This window comes from Gopherus flavomarginatus, chromosome 1 (assembly GCF_025201925.1).
Source record: "Gopherus flavomarginatus isolate rGopFla2 chromosome 1, rGopFla2.mat.asm, whole genome shotgun sequence".
NCBI lineage: Eukaryota > Metazoa > Chordata > Testudines > Testudinidae > Gopherus > Gopherus flavomarginatus.
Window position 1 is genome coordinate 220,503,369 of NC_066617.1, and position 20,906 is coordinate 220,524,274.

The 20,906-nt window shown below is 40.8% G+C and overlaps 1 protein-coding gene across 6 annotated transcripts in view; it reads right to left on the reverse strand.

Annotated features, from left to right (window-relative positions):
* Positions 1 to 1,183: 1,183 nt before the first annotated feature.
* Positions 1,184 to 20,906, reverse strand: part of LOC127043008 (uncharacterized) — a 57,017-nt gene continuing 37,294 nt past the window's right edge. For 5 of the 6 annotated variants that reach the window (XM_050936669.1, XM_050936665.1, XM_050936664.1 and 2 more), the window contains 7 exons: positions 19,014 to 19,221; positions 16,948 to 17,029; positions 16,233 to 16,327; positions 14,976 to 15,101; positions 13,221 to 13,380; positions 3,815 to 4,051; positions 1,184 to 1,742 (listed from right to left, as the gene is read on the reverse strand). In XM_050936669.1, coding sequence (XP_050792626.1) covers positions 1,685 to 1,742; positions 3,815 to 4,051; positions 13,221 to 13,380; positions 14,976 to 15,101; positions 16,233 to 16,327; positions 16,948 to 17,029; positions 19,014 to 19,221 — 966 coding nt within the window. In that variant the 3' untranslated portion in view covers positions 1,184 to 1,684. Of the gene's footprint in view, positions 1,743 to 3,814; positions 4,052 to 13,220; positions 13,381 to 14,975; positions 15,102 to 16,232; positions 16,328 to 16,947; positions 17,030 to 19,013; positions 19,222 to 19,482; positions 19,541 to 20,906 lie in introns of all 6 variants that reach the window. The other variant, XM_050936670.1, reaches the window with a different exon arrangement.

Here is a 20,906-nt window from a genome sequence, read left to right on the forward strand (position 1 = left end):
AAGGAGCCTGACCTATAGAACGTGGCATTGACAAAACTTCCTATGTCCATCAAGTTTTTTGTGGAAGGAAGCCAGCTCTGATCAGGTAAACTTTGCTCCCACATAGTCTACAAATCAAACATTAATATCCGTACTGCAGCTGCAGTGTTTGTTGTGGCAAGGCGGAAGAAACAAGATACGTTTTAACACTTTGCTTTCAACAGAATGTGAATGGATGAAGCATCAGCTTAGCATGTGAGCTGGAAAATCAGCACCAAATAGAAATTGAAGTACTGAATTTACAGTATGGAACGAGATATAAATTTGTTCCACACTACAAACTCCTCTAATTACTTCACAATGCCACATCCAATGTTGCACTAATTTAACTAAAGGTGTAGTTTTAAAATTAATTTATTTAAAATGGTACAACTTGGGCTTGTTGTTAGGGAAATGTGCCAGAATTACTATACTGGTATATTATACCACCATAATTACTCACATAACGCCTCGTCAACACTCTTAGAGTAACTGGACTTTTTTTGGTTTGCAGCCACAAAAACAATAATAATGGTTTAACTAGACTGGTAAATATCCTGGTGTAGACTAGACCTTTGTGTGTGAGAAATTTACATTGGTTTAAATCTGGTTTACGTTGGTTTTAGCTTTGATGCTAAAATAATATAAACAAGGTTTAAATTGATTGTCCATGCTGGGATTTGCACTCAGTACATTGTTTTTTAAACCACACTTTTAGTTAAACAAATGTGGCTTTTATGTGTAGACAAGCCCTTAATTTCTCAAAATTAAAAAACAAGTATCTTTTCCTGAAAGCTCATTGTTATGCTACCTTCAGAGCATGCTTCATGGTGCTAAACGTGAACAAATAGGGTTTTTTTTAATTTGAACATTAAAATAATAATGAAGTTAGAGTAGCAAATATCTGCAGTTAAAATGTTGCAAAGGTTGATTTTTGTTTTATCTGTGTCCTATAGTTTGAGATAACTAGGGCTTGTCTGTATTAAAAAAATTTTATTGGATTAACTAAATTTTTAAATTGGTTGTAGTTAAACCATTGCAAACCTCTAGATGCACTTAAAGTGGCTTATCCCTTATTTAAATTGGTTTAACTTAAACCAATTTTAAGTGAGGGTTACCCTGGTTTAAATTAAGCTAAATTACAGGTTTGAACCAGTTTAATTAACCCAAATTTTCTAATGTAGATCAGGTCTTAATTTATATACAGAAGCAAAAGGAAGCTATTTCCATAAAACATTCCTATAAGTGGAACACTTCAGATTTTCAGTTGCATGAATCTTTTTCTTCTGGTATATTATAGATCTGCTATATGAAGTTTTATAGGAATGGATGTTTAACAGGTAATTCCTTATTTAGAAGGTTTGCTAAATTGCTGATTATGCTGTGTTGTCAGGTAAGTAAATACCAATCAAGTCATTAAAGAGTGTCCCTTCAGGAATGACAACACTTCACGTTTATTTTACAAAAAGGTTTACAAAGGTTCCAGAAAATATTTTAAAATAAACATTTCTATAAAAATGTGTAGGAAATACATCAATACACTTTTAGCAAATGCACTGTGTATAACAATATAATTAGTTTCTTTGCAGATAGTCAAAGGGCATAGCATGCCAGTAACTTGCTGTAGAAGTCCATAGGCTTATATGAGGGGTTTGTCCTGGATTCATTATTCCCATGCCATAATGATCTTGCTGAAGTTCACAAATAGTCCTTTGTTAGCTTTGCTAGGAAGAAAATCCATACAAAACATTCAGTTAATGTTCACAAAAGGTCTGTCTTAACCCCCACAGTAGTTAAGAACAAAATGCGGCTTTCCTCCCTCTCTCCAAATAAAGCATATGTATTGGGTGTATTTCATGATTTTTAATTAAATAAAGTGAAAATTTTTCATTTCTGCAAATCAGTATCGCAAAATCTGGTTTTGCTAGCAGAATAAAATTCTGCTCTTAGTTCTGAAAGATCTGGATTCCAAACTTCTGTTGCTCCTAAATATGCAAAATTTCAACTGATACCAAATGTTGCAGAACTAACAGTAGACTTTTGCCCTAAAATCAAAGTGAAAACCATTTTTTTTCACCTTTGATTTGAACTCAGTCTGTTGATTCGGCCTAATGTGTATGTTATGAACCTGGAAGACCATTATGGCTTGACACCCCTTTTTGCTGGTCTGGTCTCGGAAATACTAAATGATTTGGTAAGTGCCCCAACTATTAACTTGCAAGCAGGGATAGGCAGCCATGCCATGCATTGCAATCTTTATCCTAAATACATTTGAAAATTTATTCATTTGACCTTGTGGTGAAAATGGGCTCATTGTCTCAAGAATCATACTGTTCTTGAGGGAGAAAGTAGGGAGAAAATCACCTAAGTTGTGATTTTTTTTTATTGTTGTTTCTGTTTGTAAAAACCTCAGAATTTGGAAGTTTCAAAATTTTCACACACTAACAAGAATACAAAAGAAGGACTGAAGCCTAAACAAGGGGCAGTAATAGAGAAACAAGAACAAAAATGGATATCATGTGTTTTGGATGCAATATGTATTTCAGTCTGTATAGTGGTTTATACTGATCAGACAATGGCATGCTTTAGGTTTGGGGGCAGTTTCTCATTGCCAAAGGAGATGTTAATCTCTGAGTAGAGGTCCCATCCATTCGCACTGATGATCCAGGACAGCCAGGAGTCTTGATTTGTGCCCCTGATTATCATTAATGCTTCCTATCAATGTTAGTTGTGTAACTGGGATACCTGGGGTGACTCTGTATCTGGTCGTGTTCTCTGCTTCTTATTCTGGTGGCCCTGAAGAAGTCCCCTCAAATGAAAACTGACTCTCTGTTGGTTCCTAGGGCTAATCCAATTCAGTTTTATAAAGTGATTTAAGCTCGGGAAAACTTTGAGGAGTTACTGCTGCCTCAAGAACAGATGAAGAGATATTTGCTTTCACTTTTTAAAATGTTATATATTTTGATGGGCATTCGGGTGTGTTCCATCACAGGAGATGTTGAGGTTTAACTGTGTTATAGGAATGGTTGCTGTTCAAGAAAAATCTAAAAACAATCTATAATAGGCATCTCTTATGTTTCTTGATTATCAGAGAACCTTTGTCTTGGAAACCAATGACTTATCTTGGGAGTTGTGCCTGATCATTGGAGATGGAATCTTGTTAAACAGACATATTAAGTCATCCATATTTTGTTTTCTGTTTTCCATTTTTTTGAGTCATTAGTTCTAAAACTGCAGTAACTGGTTAATCCAGCATATGCATATACTATACTTGTTACACTGAACTACAATACAAATATAGTTTATTATGCAAAATGGAAACATTGCTAGCTAAGCAATTTGTTTAATGGGTGACTATTCACTGTGGGGGAACCCCCCTACTGTTAGTTAATTGGTAAAAATCTAGGATACTTTTATTAGAATTGCTTGTTTTGAGAAACATGACAGTAACTTGCTGACTCCATAATAACTCTGTAGACCATTCAGAAAAGAGGTAAATAGTACAGACTAGAACTGTCACCTCTGGTGCACCAACTTCTGCCAGACAAAATAAAATCTGCATTGCTCATTTGGTATAATAGAAATGAAATAGTAGAACAGGATCAATGGTTTTAAAAATACATTCGCTTTGTTTATACATATTTTGATTAAATAAAACCTAATCTATTTATCAGCAGAACATTATATTGTGACATATATTAATAATTTCTGATATTTATAGAACCATAAATTACACATTTTTCAGGGGAATAGTAAGAGGCTTTTTTGTTTAAACTAACTATAGGGTTAATCTTACCAAAGATAGTATCGTGTTCCCTGAAATGTTCCATCATGTTTTCCCTCTTCGCTGCCCTCCAGTTCTACCCCAAGATACACATCCTCTCTCCCAAGCAGGTGCCCCAAGTACTTGATTGTTCCTTTACTGATTTTCCCTGCTGGATGGGAGAATTTCACCAGGTTCCCAACTTTCAAGTCTGTAACATTTCTTGGTGCAAATGGTCGTCCTGGTAACACCATCTTACCCACAGGAGTCCTGGTGTAAAAAAGAAAAAAAATTAAAAGCAAAACCTTTTACTAGAAGAGCGAAACTAATTTTAAATTCTGAAGAAAACTGCGCTGGCTTCTTTTCAGAGTACCAAATAACTTTGCGTTTGTGATCCACTTTGATAAATGCCTTGTGAATTCCAGTTAGAATTCTTACATTTCTTAAAACTTCATTCTCAATTGCCAATCCAGAAAGATTTCTGTGGGGAGGGAGGATCTGCCTCACCACAACACAGGAGGCAGCTCAGGTAGACTTGTTTTGCATTTTTCTCCTGTTTACATTTGTTCACTATAAAGGGATAGGAATGCATAAGCAGTCCCACTTCACTTCCTGATCACTGGTTGCCTGCATAGTTACTAACCACAGCAAAAAAATAATTTGCTTCTCTACTGGAATTGAGTTAGTGAAAGCCCATCATTTGGGACTTACTAACAATGAATCGGACAACGCACCAGAAATGTATTGTATGGAGTAAATCTATTCTGTCAGGGAATGGAATAGGTGGCCTAGTAAATCTGATGTCACTAATTGTTATGCCTCTCAATTCTTTCACTTCCCCTCCCTTTCGGTGCCTGCTGGACCAATTGCATTGCCAAGCATTCCCCCTACTCGTGAGACTGTGGCTTAACCCAGCCCACTGAACTCCTGGGAGCACCATGCCAAGATGCAGCCTTAACACAGATCACCCAAACAGAACTGGGCCTGTTGAAGGCACGATGACACATAAAAGGATCAAAGAATTAAGCATTGTGAAAGTTAGGGAATGAGGGGAGAGGGAGAGCTCCTCTGAGGGCTTTGCAGATGTGATTGATTTTTGCCATCTAGCAAAATTTCAGGCTAGCACAGTCACCCCCATCCTAAATTAACGCTTCTGATTTCACCCGCCTTCTCCTTAGGCAGCAGGAGCCTAGAAAGGCATTCCAGATGAGAGGACCTGAACGAAGCATATCATGGTGGATGCATACACCAAAATATACTGAATGAGTGGATCAGAAGCCTAACGTGTCCTGTCACTATCCTGAAATGTTCATGTATGTTCTTCCCTTCAGCATATTTCCCATTTCCCTCATCTCCAAGGGGCCAAAGTTCCAGACCTCTCAATTTCTTAATGAAGCATCAGCCTAAGTATTTATCATTGTGCCTGATAAAAACTTATTGTGCAAACAGTTTTAGTACAGGTGAACAGCTTTGGAGTCTGGTTTACACCAAAGCAGAGGGTCAAGAAATCCTTCAGCACACTTTATTGGACAAGATTCTGAACTATCTGTTCTTAGTTCAAGAGTTTTCTAAAACTAGGATTGAGGCTTTATTCCCAAATACAGAATCTCTGGAGAAGTGGAGTAGTGAGAAACCATGACTGAGGGGAAGAGAGACTGTAAAAGGTTATAAGGTTAGCGATAAAGAACCAATACAGTTCTTCAAACTCAAAGTGCATGCATCTATTCCAGTCCTGACAGATTCAGATTCCTGTGCAGATCTGAATTCCCTTTATATATGTTAAGTAAAAGAATGGAAGAGGCCTTTAGTTGAGATTGTGATTTATCAACTGTTTTGACTTTGTTACACTCAAGACAGATCTTACTTAGCCTCGAGCAAAGAAATCGACAGCTTGCACAAAGCTAAATCTACAAATAAATTTTCTTTCTAGGTCCTTCAAAAATGTATTGGAGTTTAAAGCAGGCAGTTCACACCATGAAGTGACTTGTACCTGCACTGAAAAACCAAATGATCATAGTGTAATGTGACATCAGCACAGCCAGGGTCTTACACGTCTGCAAGAAGGGACCAAAAGCCACCAATCTAGATGAGAAGCAATAAGCAGAGTATGCTGTGCTGTACATCTTTTCATCAGTCTGAGCAAGGGAGCTGCTGACCTGAGCAGAACAGACGTGGCTCCCAGGAGAAGTGTCTGTTTTGTGATGAATTTCCTATTTTTGTGACTGGAACTATTCAAGGAGTTGGATCTCTGCATGAAGCCCAACGGAAAGTTTCCTTTATTACTCATGACACTCAAGGAAATTTAATGACTACTGCCTTTCTCTGTGTTACAGGCTGGACTTGGATGAATGCTTGTCTTCTTTCACAGCGTGCCAGAGCACAGAGGCAGTGCTGGGTACTAGCTCTCAGTCCCATGTTTAGTCCATCAGCTCAGGAGTTATAATCCTGGTTCTGCCACTGACTTTGTGTGGCCTTGGGCAAGTCCACAAGCTTCTGCTTTCTCCTCTAAAATGGAGGTGATCCTATCAAGGGGGCATTATGAGGACTTGGGCCTGATCCTTCACCATCTAAGTCAATGGGAGCTTTGTCATAGACTTAAGTGGGCAAAGGACTGGACCCATAGTGCATGTTTGAACAGCTTGTGAAAACGTGATGCACCTGTAAGTGCCACATAGGGTATAAATAAAACACTGAGGAGTGCCAGCAAACTGGATACAGTTACTCCATGGGCCACCCGAACCACACCAGGCTAAAATTACCTGTATGTCACAAGGTAAGAAAACTGATCCCACGAAAGCTTTCCTGGGCAAAGTCCTGGGATGTTTTCATTAGCAGTAGTTCACAAGGACCAGGAGCCTGAGCCAAGACCAAAGATGGAATTCTTGTTACATGGTGGTTGGCAACATTCTTTTGCCATCATTCAGTACAAATGCCAGAGGCAGGATTTACATTCACTGATGAATGAATACCGACAACCCAGGCGAACTGGCTTCTCCCTTGGAACTGTATCAGAGAAGTTTTAAATTGTACCCGGGACTTCATAGGAACCCCGTTAATGGAAACTACTGTGAGGCTATGCATCCCTTAGCCAGGCTGCTTACTCAGCCAGTGCTGGCCCCAGCTAGCTCCCCAATGGGCATTCAGTCCAGTTCTGCTATTGCAAAATGAAATGGCTATGGAAGTCTTGCAGGGATGTGTGGATGCTCTGTGATCCCTGGACCGAACAGGAGCTAACTCTTGTCTCCTAAGACCTACTGCTAGCTTTGTGTCAGAGCTCCAGCTGCACAAGTTCTTTGGTTCTGCAAGTGCCACTCTTTTTCAGCCCCTCCAAGCTTCATGCCTAGACCTCCTGAGTGAATGATCCTGGGCCGATTGCTCATGGAGAGGAAATTAATATTCTGGAGTTCTGAATGGGAAGTTTGCTGATTTAAGTGGCTGTAAGATGGAGGGGAAGGTGGAAATGATTTGTGGCTTGTGTGTTTTGCTCCCTATAAATTTGGAAGCATTTGTACTCAATCATGCCAATTCCATCCATGTACCGGGGGCTGTATAAATGCTTACCCCCCAAATATATAGCCATTTAATTGGCAATGGGCTAAAGTCACTGACCTAAGATTCCACTGAGGTCGACAAGTATAATGAAAACTGCTTATTTTTCCCTAACAGTAATAACTTGTCAAATATTACCTTAATTTTGTGCTGTTTGCAAGCTCTCCAATACCTTGTTAGTCTTACCAGACTGAATAAGCATGGAAACAGTACTACCCCCTTGCCCTTTGAGGTGGTCCTTAGAGAAAAAGGAGTGTGCACACTGGCACAGTGATACAAGTCAGCATGCCCTGGGGTAGCCGGTTCCATTGTGGTTTTGGTCTATAGTACTTCACTGACCTTGGGTGCCAACCTGGCACCCGTCATCACTAAATTAAATTGTATATAATTAGGCTGAGGTTTTTTCTATTTTTTAAAAACAGTATATCTAAAAATATCTCTTAAGGAGAGGGTTACTCACCCTGTGCAGTAACAGACATGCTTCAAGATGAGTGTCCCTGTGGGTGTTCCACTTCAGGTCAAGGTACATCCCATGCCTTCTATCAGAGATTTCTACAGCAGTACCTCTACAGGCTGCGCATGCGCTGTGCCTGCCTCTCGAGCAGTCAGTGTTTGAATAGCACGTGCACAACCTGGGCTCCTCATTTCCTTCTCTACAACAGAGTGCATTATGAATTCCAAAGTAGAGGGGAGGAGGGCAGGTAGTGAAGCATCCACAGGGACACTCATCTTGAAGAACATCAGTTACTGTACAAGGTGAGTAACCTCTTCTTCAGGCACCTCTGTGGGTGCTCCACTCCAGGTAACTGAAAAGCAGTACCCTTTAGGATGGTTGGGACTTCAGATGAGGCAAGAAGGCTGTTGACAAGACAGCTCTACCCTTTTGTGTCGGACGCTGCAGTATGGATGAGAGCGTAGTGATTGGCGAAGGTAAGGTTCAATGCCCAAGTAGCTGCCTTGCATGTGTCAGGCTGTGGAGATGGAGACAGCTCTGGTAGAGTGTCTCCTAATTGATGTAGGAGGGTGTATTTGCCTGAGTTGGTAACAAAGGCATATGCAGTCATCAATCCATTTGGAAAGTCTCTGTGTAGAGATAGCATTTCCCAGTGGGCACTGAGTAGTAGAGACAAAAAGTCGGGGGGGGGGGCGGGTTCCTAAATGGTTTTGTTCTATCCAGGTAAAAGGATAATGCTCTGCAAACATCAAGAGTGTGAATTACTGTTTCAAAGGCATTAGTGTCAGGTTTTGGGGAAAATGTTGGGAGGTTCATGGAGGTGAAAGTAAGAGTATATCTTAAGTAAGAACTTTGGATGTGTGCGGAGTGTGACCTTGTTGCGGAAGAGTGTGGTATATGGAGGGTCCACCATAAGTGTCCCCATTTCTCCTACTCGTCTGGCAGAGATGATTGCTATGAAAAAGGCGATCACATGGATAGCTGGAGAAGGGAGCAGGTAGCCATTGATTCAAAGGGCTTTATCCATCAGGGCTTTGAGGACTAGGGGTAAATCCCAAGGTGCAGCAGGTGGTTTCAAGTCCGGGTATAACATCTGGATACCCTTCAGGAACCTTTTGGTGATTGGATGGGCAAAGACCGTAACATTGTCAATCTTATGGTGGAAGGCGGTGACTGCCGCGAGGTGGACCTTGAGTGAGCTCGTAGAGAGGCCAGATGTTTTAAGGTGTAACAGGTAATCCAGTATCAGTGGGAGTGAAGCAGAAACCGGAGAGGTCTGTTTGTCAGCAGACCAAGATGTGAATCGTTTCCATTGATGCAGGTAGGTAGTGTGCGTGTTGTATGTTCTGCTGCGTAGCAAGACAGTGTGCACTTGGTCCGAACATTTTAACTCCACATTAGAAACCATTGATCAGCCAGGCCTTCAGGTGGAGACATTGTACATTGGGTTGAAATAGTTGTCCCTGGCGTTGTGATAGGTTGCTGAGTAGGGGAAGGGGGATGGGTGGCTTGACCGACATGCGTAGGAGGAAGGGGTACCGCGGTTGTCTGGGCCATGCTGGAGCTATGACAATGATGTTGGTTCTGTCTGTATCTTCTGAATTACTCTGTGCAATAGAGGCATTGGTGGGAACGCACACATGAGTGTTTCGGTTCATGGGAGTATAAAGGTGTCTCCCTGTGAGTGTTTCCCCAGGCCTGCTCTGAAACAGAATGTTGGACATATTTTGTTCATTGCTGTGGCAAATAGATCCAGTTGTGGATAACCTCAGGTCTGGAAAATGTTGGGAAGAATGATATCGTTGAGTTCCCACTCTTGCTGTATGTAAATTTTTAAGAGCAGAAATGTTCTCTCGGGAAAGAGAAGAGACATTTCAAGCTGTCAGGACTGGCATATTCCTTCATCTAAGGCTTCCTCAAAGAAGTGTCTCATATGCCAGGACAGTTCAGAGGGTCATGCACTGAGTACTTTACATATGTCCCTTTTTAAACCCTTTATACAAAGAAAAACACCAATTTACCAGCTGTGTGACGGGGCACTCCTTTGCCCTTTCCATTTGTAATGCCTGTTGGCCAAGGAGGAGTAGGGGGTAGTTCAGAGCAGTAGTCAAGTGTATGTAGGTGGTTGGGTATCCAGAAGGTCAGTTGTATCAGAGGCAGTCCAGGGAAGTGGTCAGAATTCTCACATGGGTCAATAGTCAGATGATCAAATCCATGGCGCTGGGTCAGCGGGTTAGGAAGGGGAGGTCGGGTGAGGTGGCGAGGCAGGGTTGGAAAGGCAGCAACCAATAGGCAATGTTCTATTGCTCAGACAGCGCCCTTTTCCTATTGGGGTCTTTTGTATAGGCCAGCTAACCAATGAGAGTGCTGCCTGTCCATCCAATCAGGGGCTTGGAGCATGGCTGTTGTGGGTTTGTAGGCATTTATTACTAAGATTGTTGGTCAGTGGCAGCATTTCAGTGCACCGGCATAGTGCAGTAGGTAAGGTTGCCACCTAGGAATCCAGCAGACTTCATTCAATATCAGGGCCATAAAAATGGCCATACTGGGTCAGACTAAAGGTCCATCCAGCCCATAGTCCTGTCTACCGACAGTGGCCAATGCCAGGTGCCCCAGAGGGAGTGAACCTAACAGTGATGATCAGGTGATCTCTCTCCTGCTGTCCGTCTCCACCCTCTGACAAACAGGCTAGGGACACCATTCCTTACCCATCCTGGCTAATAGCCATTAATGGACTTAACCTCCATTAATTTATCTAGTTCTCTTTTAAACCCTGTTATAGTCCTAGCCTTCACAACCTCCTCAGGCAAGGAGTTCCACAGGTTGACTGTGTGCTGTGTGAAGAAGAGCATCCTTTCATTTGTTTTAATCCTGCTGTCCATTAATTTCATTTTGTGTCCCTCTAGTTCTTATATTATGGGAACAAGGAAATAACTTTTCCTTATTCACTTTCTCCACACCACTCATGATTTTATAGACCTCTATCATATTCCCCCTTAGTCTCCTCTTTTCCCAGCTGAAAAGTCTTAGTCTCTTTAATCTCTCCTCATATGGGACCTGTTCCAAACCCCTAATCATTTTAGTTGCCCTTCTCTGAACCTTTTCTAATGCCAGTATATCTTTTTTGAGATGAGGAGACCACATCTGTACGCAGTATTTAAGATGTGGGAGTACCATGGATTTATATAAGGGCAACAAGATAGTCTCCATCTTATTCTCTATCCCTTTTTTAATGATTCCTGTTTGCTTTTTTGACCGCTTCTGCACACTGCGTGGACATCTTCAGAGAACTATCCACAGTGACTTCAAGATCTCTTTCCTGATTAGTTGTAGCTAAATTAGCCTCCATCATATTGTATGTATAGTTGGGGTTATTTTTTCCAATGTGCATTACTCTACATTTATCCATATTAAATTTTATTTGCCGTTTTGTTGCCCAATCACTTAGTTTTGTGAGATCTTTTTGAAGTTCTTCACAGTCTGCTTTGGTCTTAACTATCTTAAGCAGTTTAGTATCATCTGCAAACTTTGCCACCTCACTGTTTACCCCTTTTTCCCAGATAATTGTATGAATTTATGAGTAAGTTGAATAGGATTGGTCCTAGGACTGACCCTTGGGGAACTGAGGAGCCCGGGCTGTGCATGTTCTATTAGAACACTGACTGCTCGAGAGGCAGGCACAGCGCATGCGTGGCCCGTAGGGGTACTGCTGTAGAAATCTCCGATTGAAGGTGCTGGGACGCACCTTGACCTGAAGTGGAGCACCCACAGGGACATCTCTCTCGAAGAATTGTTAGATAACACAATTGATCTACTATGAGGCCATGACTTCAATCTCAGCCCTGATTGGTAGTAACCAAATATCATCATCATCATCATCATCTGATTGCTTATTACTGGCCTGTGTGAAATAACTGTTCAGTTCCTAATGAACAGCTGTCCCCCTCACAACAAGAAAAAGGACCCCTTTTAACTCATGTCCTGAGTCCAACGACTAAATGGCCCTGGATACTCTTCCCCTTGGTCAAGACTAAGTCATGCTGGCTGCTGTGAAACCTGCAATACTCTTCAGTTAAACAAGAACACTTTGATGTATGATAAGGGCACAGTACACAAAGCAAGTGAGGTACAATTTAGTTTTCTTGTTTGAGATAAGTTTTATGAAAAACATTAGTAGTTATAAACATTCAGAGGATCCTATCTTAGAAGGAGGGCAGAGGAGCAAATTCACGGACACATCTTGTGGATGAGAATCAAGATGATACTGATGGGCATGAAGAAACATGTACTGTAAGGGGATGCCTATCTTGTACCTGAGGTTCATATTTGAATTTCCCACTGCCTCTGGGTTCCACAGTAGCCAAGGGTCTTTTCACCTACAGTTAGCTTGGAAGTTGTGATTTTTCCTGTCAGAGGTGGACCTCACAGCATTTATCCAAGCTTTTGCCACCAGCTGATGCTCTGCCATACACCAGTGGCTCCCTATACAGGGTTGCCCATTTGAGAATTCTAGTAAGTGGGTGCTTGCTTACTTAAAGTGCTTTTAGCATAGTATGGTTTACACAGGTCCTCTGTAGTCTTGTACTAGTTATAAAGTAGTTTTCAGAAGCAATTCACAGTGTTGGTCCTGATCTACTAAAGCCCTGCCATTTTGGGTGGTGGCTGATTATCTCTTCATGCTCCACCATGGTGACTGAAATAAACTTGTCTGTTGAGAAACTAGAAGCAGGATGTGTTGAACCCTTGAATCCACTTCACCCATTGGTTTTACAAAGCCACAAAGTGTAGCCCATCAGGGAACTCTGGAAGGCATATCATTACCATTACAGTTGGGTCTTTGCTTGAGGATGGTGACTTGAAGATTTTAGCTGACGTTTTAACAATGGCTGTTGTACATGGGAGGCTGCTGGCGTGAGTGTCAGGAGACTAAGTGCTTTTAACAATATAGTGACTTAAGAAAGTGGCCATACAAGCAGTCCCTCAACCTCACACACCATTCCTAATTCCTCAGGAAGTGAGGGCAAAGATGGGAAGCTAGCCCAGTTACACAACACATGTTCCTAAGCAGATTTAAACATGGATTTCTTTTCACTGAAAATTAAATTGAGAGGGAGACCTTAATTCTACCAGTGCCTGAACAGCTGAAATGTTCCTGGATGTGCTCATCAACATCTCTATGTTAAGGTTTTATACTGTAGCCCATCACTAAAGCTTCTGAGCATCTTCTGGGAAAGCAAATTACCACTAGCCAAGTCTGTAGTAGACTTCATGGAGTCTCTTCCTCTTCTTCCTTTCCAGGTAATAGAAAGCTCTGCTTGGACTAGGGTTTACTTTAGAATAGATTTTTAATAGGATTAGAAAACTTAAAATTTCTAGCAAAATTTTCTTGCTTTAAGTTCAATAATTAATCGTAATTAATGCTTAATTCTAAATTACCTGCTCATGGCACTTTTACTGCAGGTATCCATTACAGAGAGGCTGCCCGTTGTTACATCTGCATCATGCTGTAGAGAGTTCTGATGACATGTCCTATTTTGCTGACTGGCTGCAGACAAATCATCATCACACGGTTCTGGGATCTCCTCACATGCACCATCTTGAAAGCAGCAAAAAACACAGCATGGTCAGAGGGTGCATTGAAGTTGTATATAGTTTGATTTTCTAAACCAAAGACTAGAAAGGTATCCTCAAAAATTTATACCAAACTTGGTTACATATGGCAACTTAGTCATCTGTCTGGAAGTAACAAACTGATGCATCAACAGAATGTCTCATAATGATAGTTGAAGTCCTTCAATACCAGTCCCTGGTTCAATTCCAGCTTAGAGCAAAAGTGGTTGTCAGCTGACCTATGTGAACTTAACTGCGGACACAATTCAATTTCTAATGGTCATATGTTTGATTTGTCTAATAAACTAAATATCCTATCATCACAAGAGGCAGCGCTACAGGTAGTCTCAAAGGTGGGTCCAAAGGCTAACTGAACTGGAACTGTGTGCATACACAGAGAGTAGTCAGTCTCTAGCACCTTGCTGAAGTACTTTAAGGCAGTGCGGGGAACTTGAACAGCCACTGCTCCTGCCTACTAGTCATGTAGCTTCAGCAGATACAGTCTCCCGAGTGAAAGAGCCAGCACATTTCACAAGCCCTAACTTTGTGTAATTAAAAGAAAAAAGAGGCTAATGATCTATGAATTTGGAAATTCCAGATGACACTACAAAGCTAAGTAATCTCTAACAGCAGGCGTGCCATCCCTATTAATCAGATCCTTTCTTACCAAACAGCTCATCTCCCATGGATCAATGCACGTAGGGGAACCTCTGTGTGTTCGCCTTCCAGGAAGAATCAGCCACTACACCCCCCCCCCGCCCTTTGAAGCCTTGGGGGAAGGGCAGAGACTGAGCTCCACAATCCTGAGGAAGTTGATCAAAAAAATAAATCAAATCTGGGGCTGTACTGCCAAGGAGCCACCAACACCAGAGCTGGTGCAGGGTTGAAAAACTTCCATGCAGATGGGTATGGGCTCCTGCAGGATCCCCTGTGATCGACAAGATCCCAAGTCATGTATGGTCTCTGGCCTCTTCTGTGGGTGGACAAAGATGGTACAGGTAAGAGGATCCCCACAGAGGTGAGGCTCCTCTTGTGGGTTTTTCTTAGGGAAAACAGAGTATAAGTAAGTATAATACTTACAAAAGTTAAATAATTAGAATTTACTTTAAAAGCTAAAAGCTTCCTTGATATTATTTGTACAACACGCTTCCATATCTAAAGTACTTGCAGGATACCTGTCAGTGCAGCATCTGAACCCCAGGGCCTACTGTATATATTAGAGAACATGTTTGACTGCTATTGTGAATGTTCAGCTTTTTCAAAAAAGTACTGTTGTAATCCCAGCTGAGAATTAGTGATCATTCTGATACAAATATTTCCCAAAAATATGAGTAAAGGGCAGTCACAATGCTTTGTTTGAATATTAAGACAACAGTAGATTGCCTGTGAAAATATTGCAAGATTATTTAACCAGCAGCAGGGTTCTGACCACAGAATTAACTCTTCTGTTCAGGTAGAATATATACTGATATAAAAGGTATTGGAAATAAAAATTCTATGTAATGCAATAGAAAAAGCATCAATTGACCTGGAGAGGGTTTGAATGAACAACTCTAATCAGTATGTAGTTAAAAAATGTACCTTTTGTGTTTCTCTTAGATTCTTTCTTTAAGCCTGTATCATGGTATCCAGTGATCAGAATCTCTGTAGACTCACTATTCATAGACACTGAGGAGGCATTGCTTTTAGAACATTCTTGTTGCCTTTCTAAAGAAAGAAAAAGGCCTGCTCATATTGACTTCACCAGCTCTAGATATTACTGTAATGATGCAATTACTATTTTGATCAGTAAAAATTACTAAAGGTTAATAGTTTTGTATTATTATGTTGTTCGTAATGGTGTAGTACCTAACAGCCACCATCATGGATGGTGGAGCAGATCTTAGTTTTAAACAGAAAGCGGAATTTGATACATTAAGAACAGAAAAGCTAAGCTGCTTATGGTGAATCTCAGGCTTACTAGTACAATTACTATTCTATTTATCAATAACAGAATATACTAGGCTAAGCAATTTTTTTAAGAGGCTATTTTTTCCATTCTCTGAGACTTACACATGTAATTTTTGCCTATAAATGTGTTTATTTAAATTTGAACATTCTAATGCAGAAAGCAGTGAAACAATAGGAAAACAACATACTTAAACTCACGTCACAAATAACTTGTATATCAGTGTTTTCTAAACTGATGTACAGGACCATGTATCCTATACATTCTTAAGCAATATTTCTACTATCAGGAACAGCACATAAAAGTGATGAAGGTAAGAAAGCAAAAGAGAAGTTCCTGCTTATCACCTCTTGTAGACCAAGGCATCTCAGCATTGGTTATGGATCATTTAACTTTAACTGCAGTGTGGATGGCTTAAAAATGTGGGCATTAGGCTACCTGGTGTTAAACAAATTAAAAAATGAGGGAAATATTCAAACCATAAAAGTTACAGGTATAAAATGTCTAAGGGGAAAAAATCTTCTGCTTTTTTGTGTGTTTTAAACTTACTGCTTATGCTGCTGGTAAGGAACACACTGTAATAGTAAAGTTGTTCTTCATCAGAAAGACAAAATGATAGCCGCCATATCTGGATCCTTTATGTTGGCTCCTCATTTCACTTGTTTCACACCATAGCCCTGTCATGAGCTGTGCACAGGGAGCCCGCACAGAGCTCATTGCACATGCATGTTAACCCAGTAAGATCTCAATTGGGAAGTTTTTGGAAATACAGCTAAGAATCCCAGTATCACACCTTTATTACCGAAGCACAAGACAGTGAAGGCCCAATTTAAGATTTAGTTTTATATTTTAATCCCAGCATGGCAATTTCCAAACTCAGCATCGCTTACCATCACATGCATGGAGACTGTAAACTTTGGGTATAGACACCATTCTCGTGCTGGGAATTCCATTCGTCTCATCTGTTTGTAAACCTTCTTTCCTGCTAAGAGCAAAGATATGGGAAAACACTACCACTGATCGTTTATTGCTCTTTAAAGAACATGAGGGATCATGACATTAGTGTGTTTTCTTTTCGTATACAGCTCCTATCAAAACAAAGATTTCCAAAGCTGCTGAAAGCAGATGACACTTTGGAGAGAATTATACTACCTTATCAGAAATGCTCAAACCTTAGCACATCCCATCCAGAACGGATTCTGACATGCTGATTGGTTAAAGCAGATTTTTGACTACAAGATACAATTTATCACATTTTGTGGGTGGGAAACTGAATAAGATACATCTATTACGTATTTTCACTACTTGTTTAGGTAGTAAAAACTGTGTGCCTATAGAATTGCTCAGCATAGATGGACATTCAGTACAAAAACAAAATACAAAAGGGGCTTGTAAAGGCAGGAGTGCAACTTGCTGTTCTGATAAGGGGGAAGGTAAATTGTTTGTTGTGGTGGTACCATTATTTTACACTTCATGCAGCTTTTTTCCACCATGTCCAGTTTGACTCATTTCTTCTCAATGTGTACTGCTTGCTTATAGTGTCATTCCCTGGTTAGCATAATAAGGTAATAGAAAAAGATTACATGCATTTCTCCCATGACTTACCCATACTGCACTGATGATAGAATTCTAGTCTGAGTGTCTTTTTTGCAAAGATCAGTCCAAGGAATTAATGTTGTGGTCTGGCCTAAAAAGAGTAGTTGAATGCAGAGTTTATTTTTTTATACTGTCTATTAATGTCTATTGTTGAATTACCAGCCTTTCACTACTTGGTTTTTCTCAGGATAGTTTTTAGAGCAGGGGTCAGCAACCTTTCAGAAGTGGTGTGCCGAGTCTTCATTTATTCACTCTAATTTAAGGTTTCGTGTGCCAGTAATACATTTTAATGTTTTTAGAAGGTCTCTTTCTATAAGTCTGTAATGAAACTGTTGTTGTGTGTAAAGTAAATACGGTTTTTAAAATGTTTTAAGAAGTTTCATTTAAAATTAAATTAAAAGGCAGAGCCCCCTGGACTGCTGGCCAGGATCCAGGCAGCGTGAGTGCCACTGAAAATCAGCTCACATGCCACCTTCGGCATGCATGCCATAGGTTGCCTATGCCTGTTCTAGAGATTCAAAAAGCGCTGGCATGAGATAGCAATTTTTACATTAACAAGACCATTTTCGAATAATAAAAATGAAATGAAAAAATAAATGGGCTGATTTCTGAAAATTAAGTTTAAACTTTGTAAAGGAAGGAGGTATTGATCTTTGAAGGATTTGAAACACCTCTAATTGCTAAAATCTAAATTCCTACCATTTTCACCCATGTGCACTGTGCTAATTGATTGGTTGTTTGCTTTGTCTTGTTCCTTCCTTTTATCCCTCCAGTATAAGCCTTGCTCTTCCTGTTCCTCTCCATCCTTCATTTTCCCTTTATAGTCGTCTCCCTCTTGCAACCTTTTCCTTGGCCTTCATTTGCCAATGGGGCTTCAGCCCTGCACTCAGGGATGTGTTGAAGGCTTTTGCTGAATCAGGGCCTTCAGTGTAGCAAATATGTGGAACCTTTGGAATGTGTGCATGCTGCCATGCTCAATAGCTGTTCTCTTAGGAATAAGGTTTCCAGTGGCGCAAATGTGTCCTCTCAGTAAATGGCAGAAGGGATAGAATCCATCTAAAAAACTAAATATCTAATTCATTTATAACTTTTTAGTGCTTTCTAATGAGCATTTGAACCAGCTTCTGTATGCACAGAATGGTGCCATTTCTTTGTCTATTCATTCTTGCATAGCTGTCCTTCACTCTCCCATCCCAGTGACTTTTCAAGCTGGACCATTGGTAGGTCCTGCTTTGCCCTTTGTACACACACAGGTTTTCCAATTGGTTTCCATCAGTCTCTCATTAGTTGAAGACCATTCAAACTGGGGCTCAGAATTTTTCTAAAGACGAACTGCACCTTCAAAGAGGTGGAATGTGTAAAATGAGAGCAGCAGAAAGTTCACCAAGTAAGATTATGGGGCCATTCTATAGGCCCAAAACCTGTCTTGAAAGGCTACTGACTGTCCTGAGCCCTTGGGGTGTTGGGTACATTATAGAATTCAAACTGAATAACATCCATCCTGTAAAGTCGCATTTGCACAGTCTCAAGTGTGAGCGGTATGGCACAGAGCTCCAATCATAACAAGAAAAATTGTTCTGAAGTATACAGCCCTAGTTGTAAATTGTGTACTTATGCAAGGCACCACATTCACGATACAATAAAGGGAAGAAGAGTAATGACTGAAATCGAAACAAATTGACTTGTCTGTTTTTCCAGTAAAAACTGAAGTCTTAGAAATAAAACAAGAGTGCATTACATTTCACCAAGACACTCTTTTATGGCTCTTGTTCTTATTAGAGCCCGGGGTAAAACAGAGTGCTTCACGGTAGCAGAAAATACAGAACAGGGTTTAGATCACTCTGCTCTATATTTTACTTCCAAAATGATGGGGTATCACATGCTGTACAGGGGAGCTACATGTTTTTCATGAAGAAGCATTTTATTTAAACTCTAACCATTTCAAGTAGACTCATTAAAATGTTTCAAATGCCATGCATCAGTGTCATGCATTTCATTGCTTGTCTTTTCCTAGACCTCTAAGGAGCCTGAGAAATAATCTGTGAAATGACATATTTTGGGGCTGCTTCCTTTACCTTTTTTTCTGGCTGTTGCCATCTCTGCTAGTCGTTCATATTCCCTCTTAACATCCCATAGCTCTTCTTTCAGTCTGTGGTTTTCCTCATTTCGTTGGTGACAGAGTTCTCTCAACCTCCTGGACTCGCGTCTTAGTTGAAAAATCTCCTCATGCAGGTCCTGATCATAGGTTGCTAGTGGAGCGTGCCTTTTGCTCACTGTGTTAATCTTTAAAATAAAAATGGCATGGCATTATTTCATTGCCTTATAGCATGTAGATAATGCCTTGAGGGTAACTGTGGTGAGATTTTACATTTTGGAGAGAGAAACTGTGTGTGTGTGAGAGAGATAATAAAGTATAGACATAAGAGTGGAAGCTAACTTCTTAAATGTGCTTTTGAAGTCAAATACATCTTCTCTGGCTCTTGTAATGCTCATTTAAATACAGATCTGAATTAAAATAATTCATAGAATTGCTTTGAATTCTACCTGCATGCTTTCCACAGCAAGAATAATTGCTTGGGAAGTTGCAGTAGTATAGGAAAGCCTATAAGATAAAAAAAAATGGTTGAAATATAATAACAATGATACTAATAGAGTAATAGCAGGGTACTATGCAAAATATGGTTAAACTATTTAAGCACAGGCTGGCTGTGACTCTCTAATAATCTATCAACCAAGGAGAGAAATGTACATGTGTTCATGAGCCATACAAATCACCAAGTGTATCATGAAATCCTCATACTACGTTGCCTACCTTTAAAACTGAAAGCAAATTTTATTATAGCCATAAAAGATGTGGAGAAGTTTCCCAGTAGCTTTCAGTGCTGTTCTTATAACTGGAACTGAAATATAACCATATTGCCCTGGATTCCTCATAAATACTACGAAAAACAAGTTTGTTTTACTAAAGTAGCTACTTTGTCAATATTGGGACATTTCTTACAGTTAGGGACCTAATCCCACAACCCATACGCACAGGGACCATCCCATGTGATGAAGGAATTGACTTCAATTGGATTGCTCTCAGGAGTAAAGACTTGATGGATCAGGGCTTAATTACTTTACACTTCTGTTATCAATTAGATGGAGCTGATGTCCTGTTGTAAGGACTCGAGGTACTGTATAAAAAAACATAGTACAAAGCCAGCATGGTGGGAGCGGGAGGAAAGAGAATGCACAGGCCTGAGTCTGTTTGATAAACCAGATATTCTCCTTGGTTCATTTTGCTACAATGCAAGATAACTGTACATATATTTTATGCATTAAATTGCATAGAAGTCTCCATTTGGTTAGCCAAAAAAAAGCAACAAAATGAAAAGGACTCTTGTGAGAAGGGACAGTCCTGTGAGACTGAGTCCCCTTACGGCTCTGCTCATTTTTCCCCCTCTTCCTCTTTCCAGAAGGTCACATATTGGAATGGCTGTGGGGCTGGATGTGGCTTTCTCCTGCGTTTGCCAGTAACACACTGTCCATCAGCCAGAAGGGAAAGCTGGAGCAACTCTAGGCATCCAAATTCAAATTCCCCTCGGCTTTATGTTCCCACTGTACTACAGAGCTAGCACTGCCAGTGCACATTCTCCTTACACAACTTTGCATCACCCTTCTTTCCCCGTAATCAGGGCCGCCCAGAGAGGTGTGGGGGGCAAGAGGGGCAGTTTGCCCCGGGCCCTGCAGGGGCCTCTATGAGAGTTTTTTTGGGGCCCCTGGAGCAGGGTCCTTCACTCGCTCCAGGGGCCCTGGAAAACTCTTGCGGGATCCCCGGAGCTTCTTCCGCTCCCGGTCTTCGGTGGCAGGGGGTCCTTCTGCTCTGGGACCCTCCGCCGAAGTGCCGGGTCTTCGGTGGCAATTCGGCAGTGGGGGCCCCCCCCTTGCCACCACAGACCCGAAGCCTCCTGAATCCTCTGGGTGAC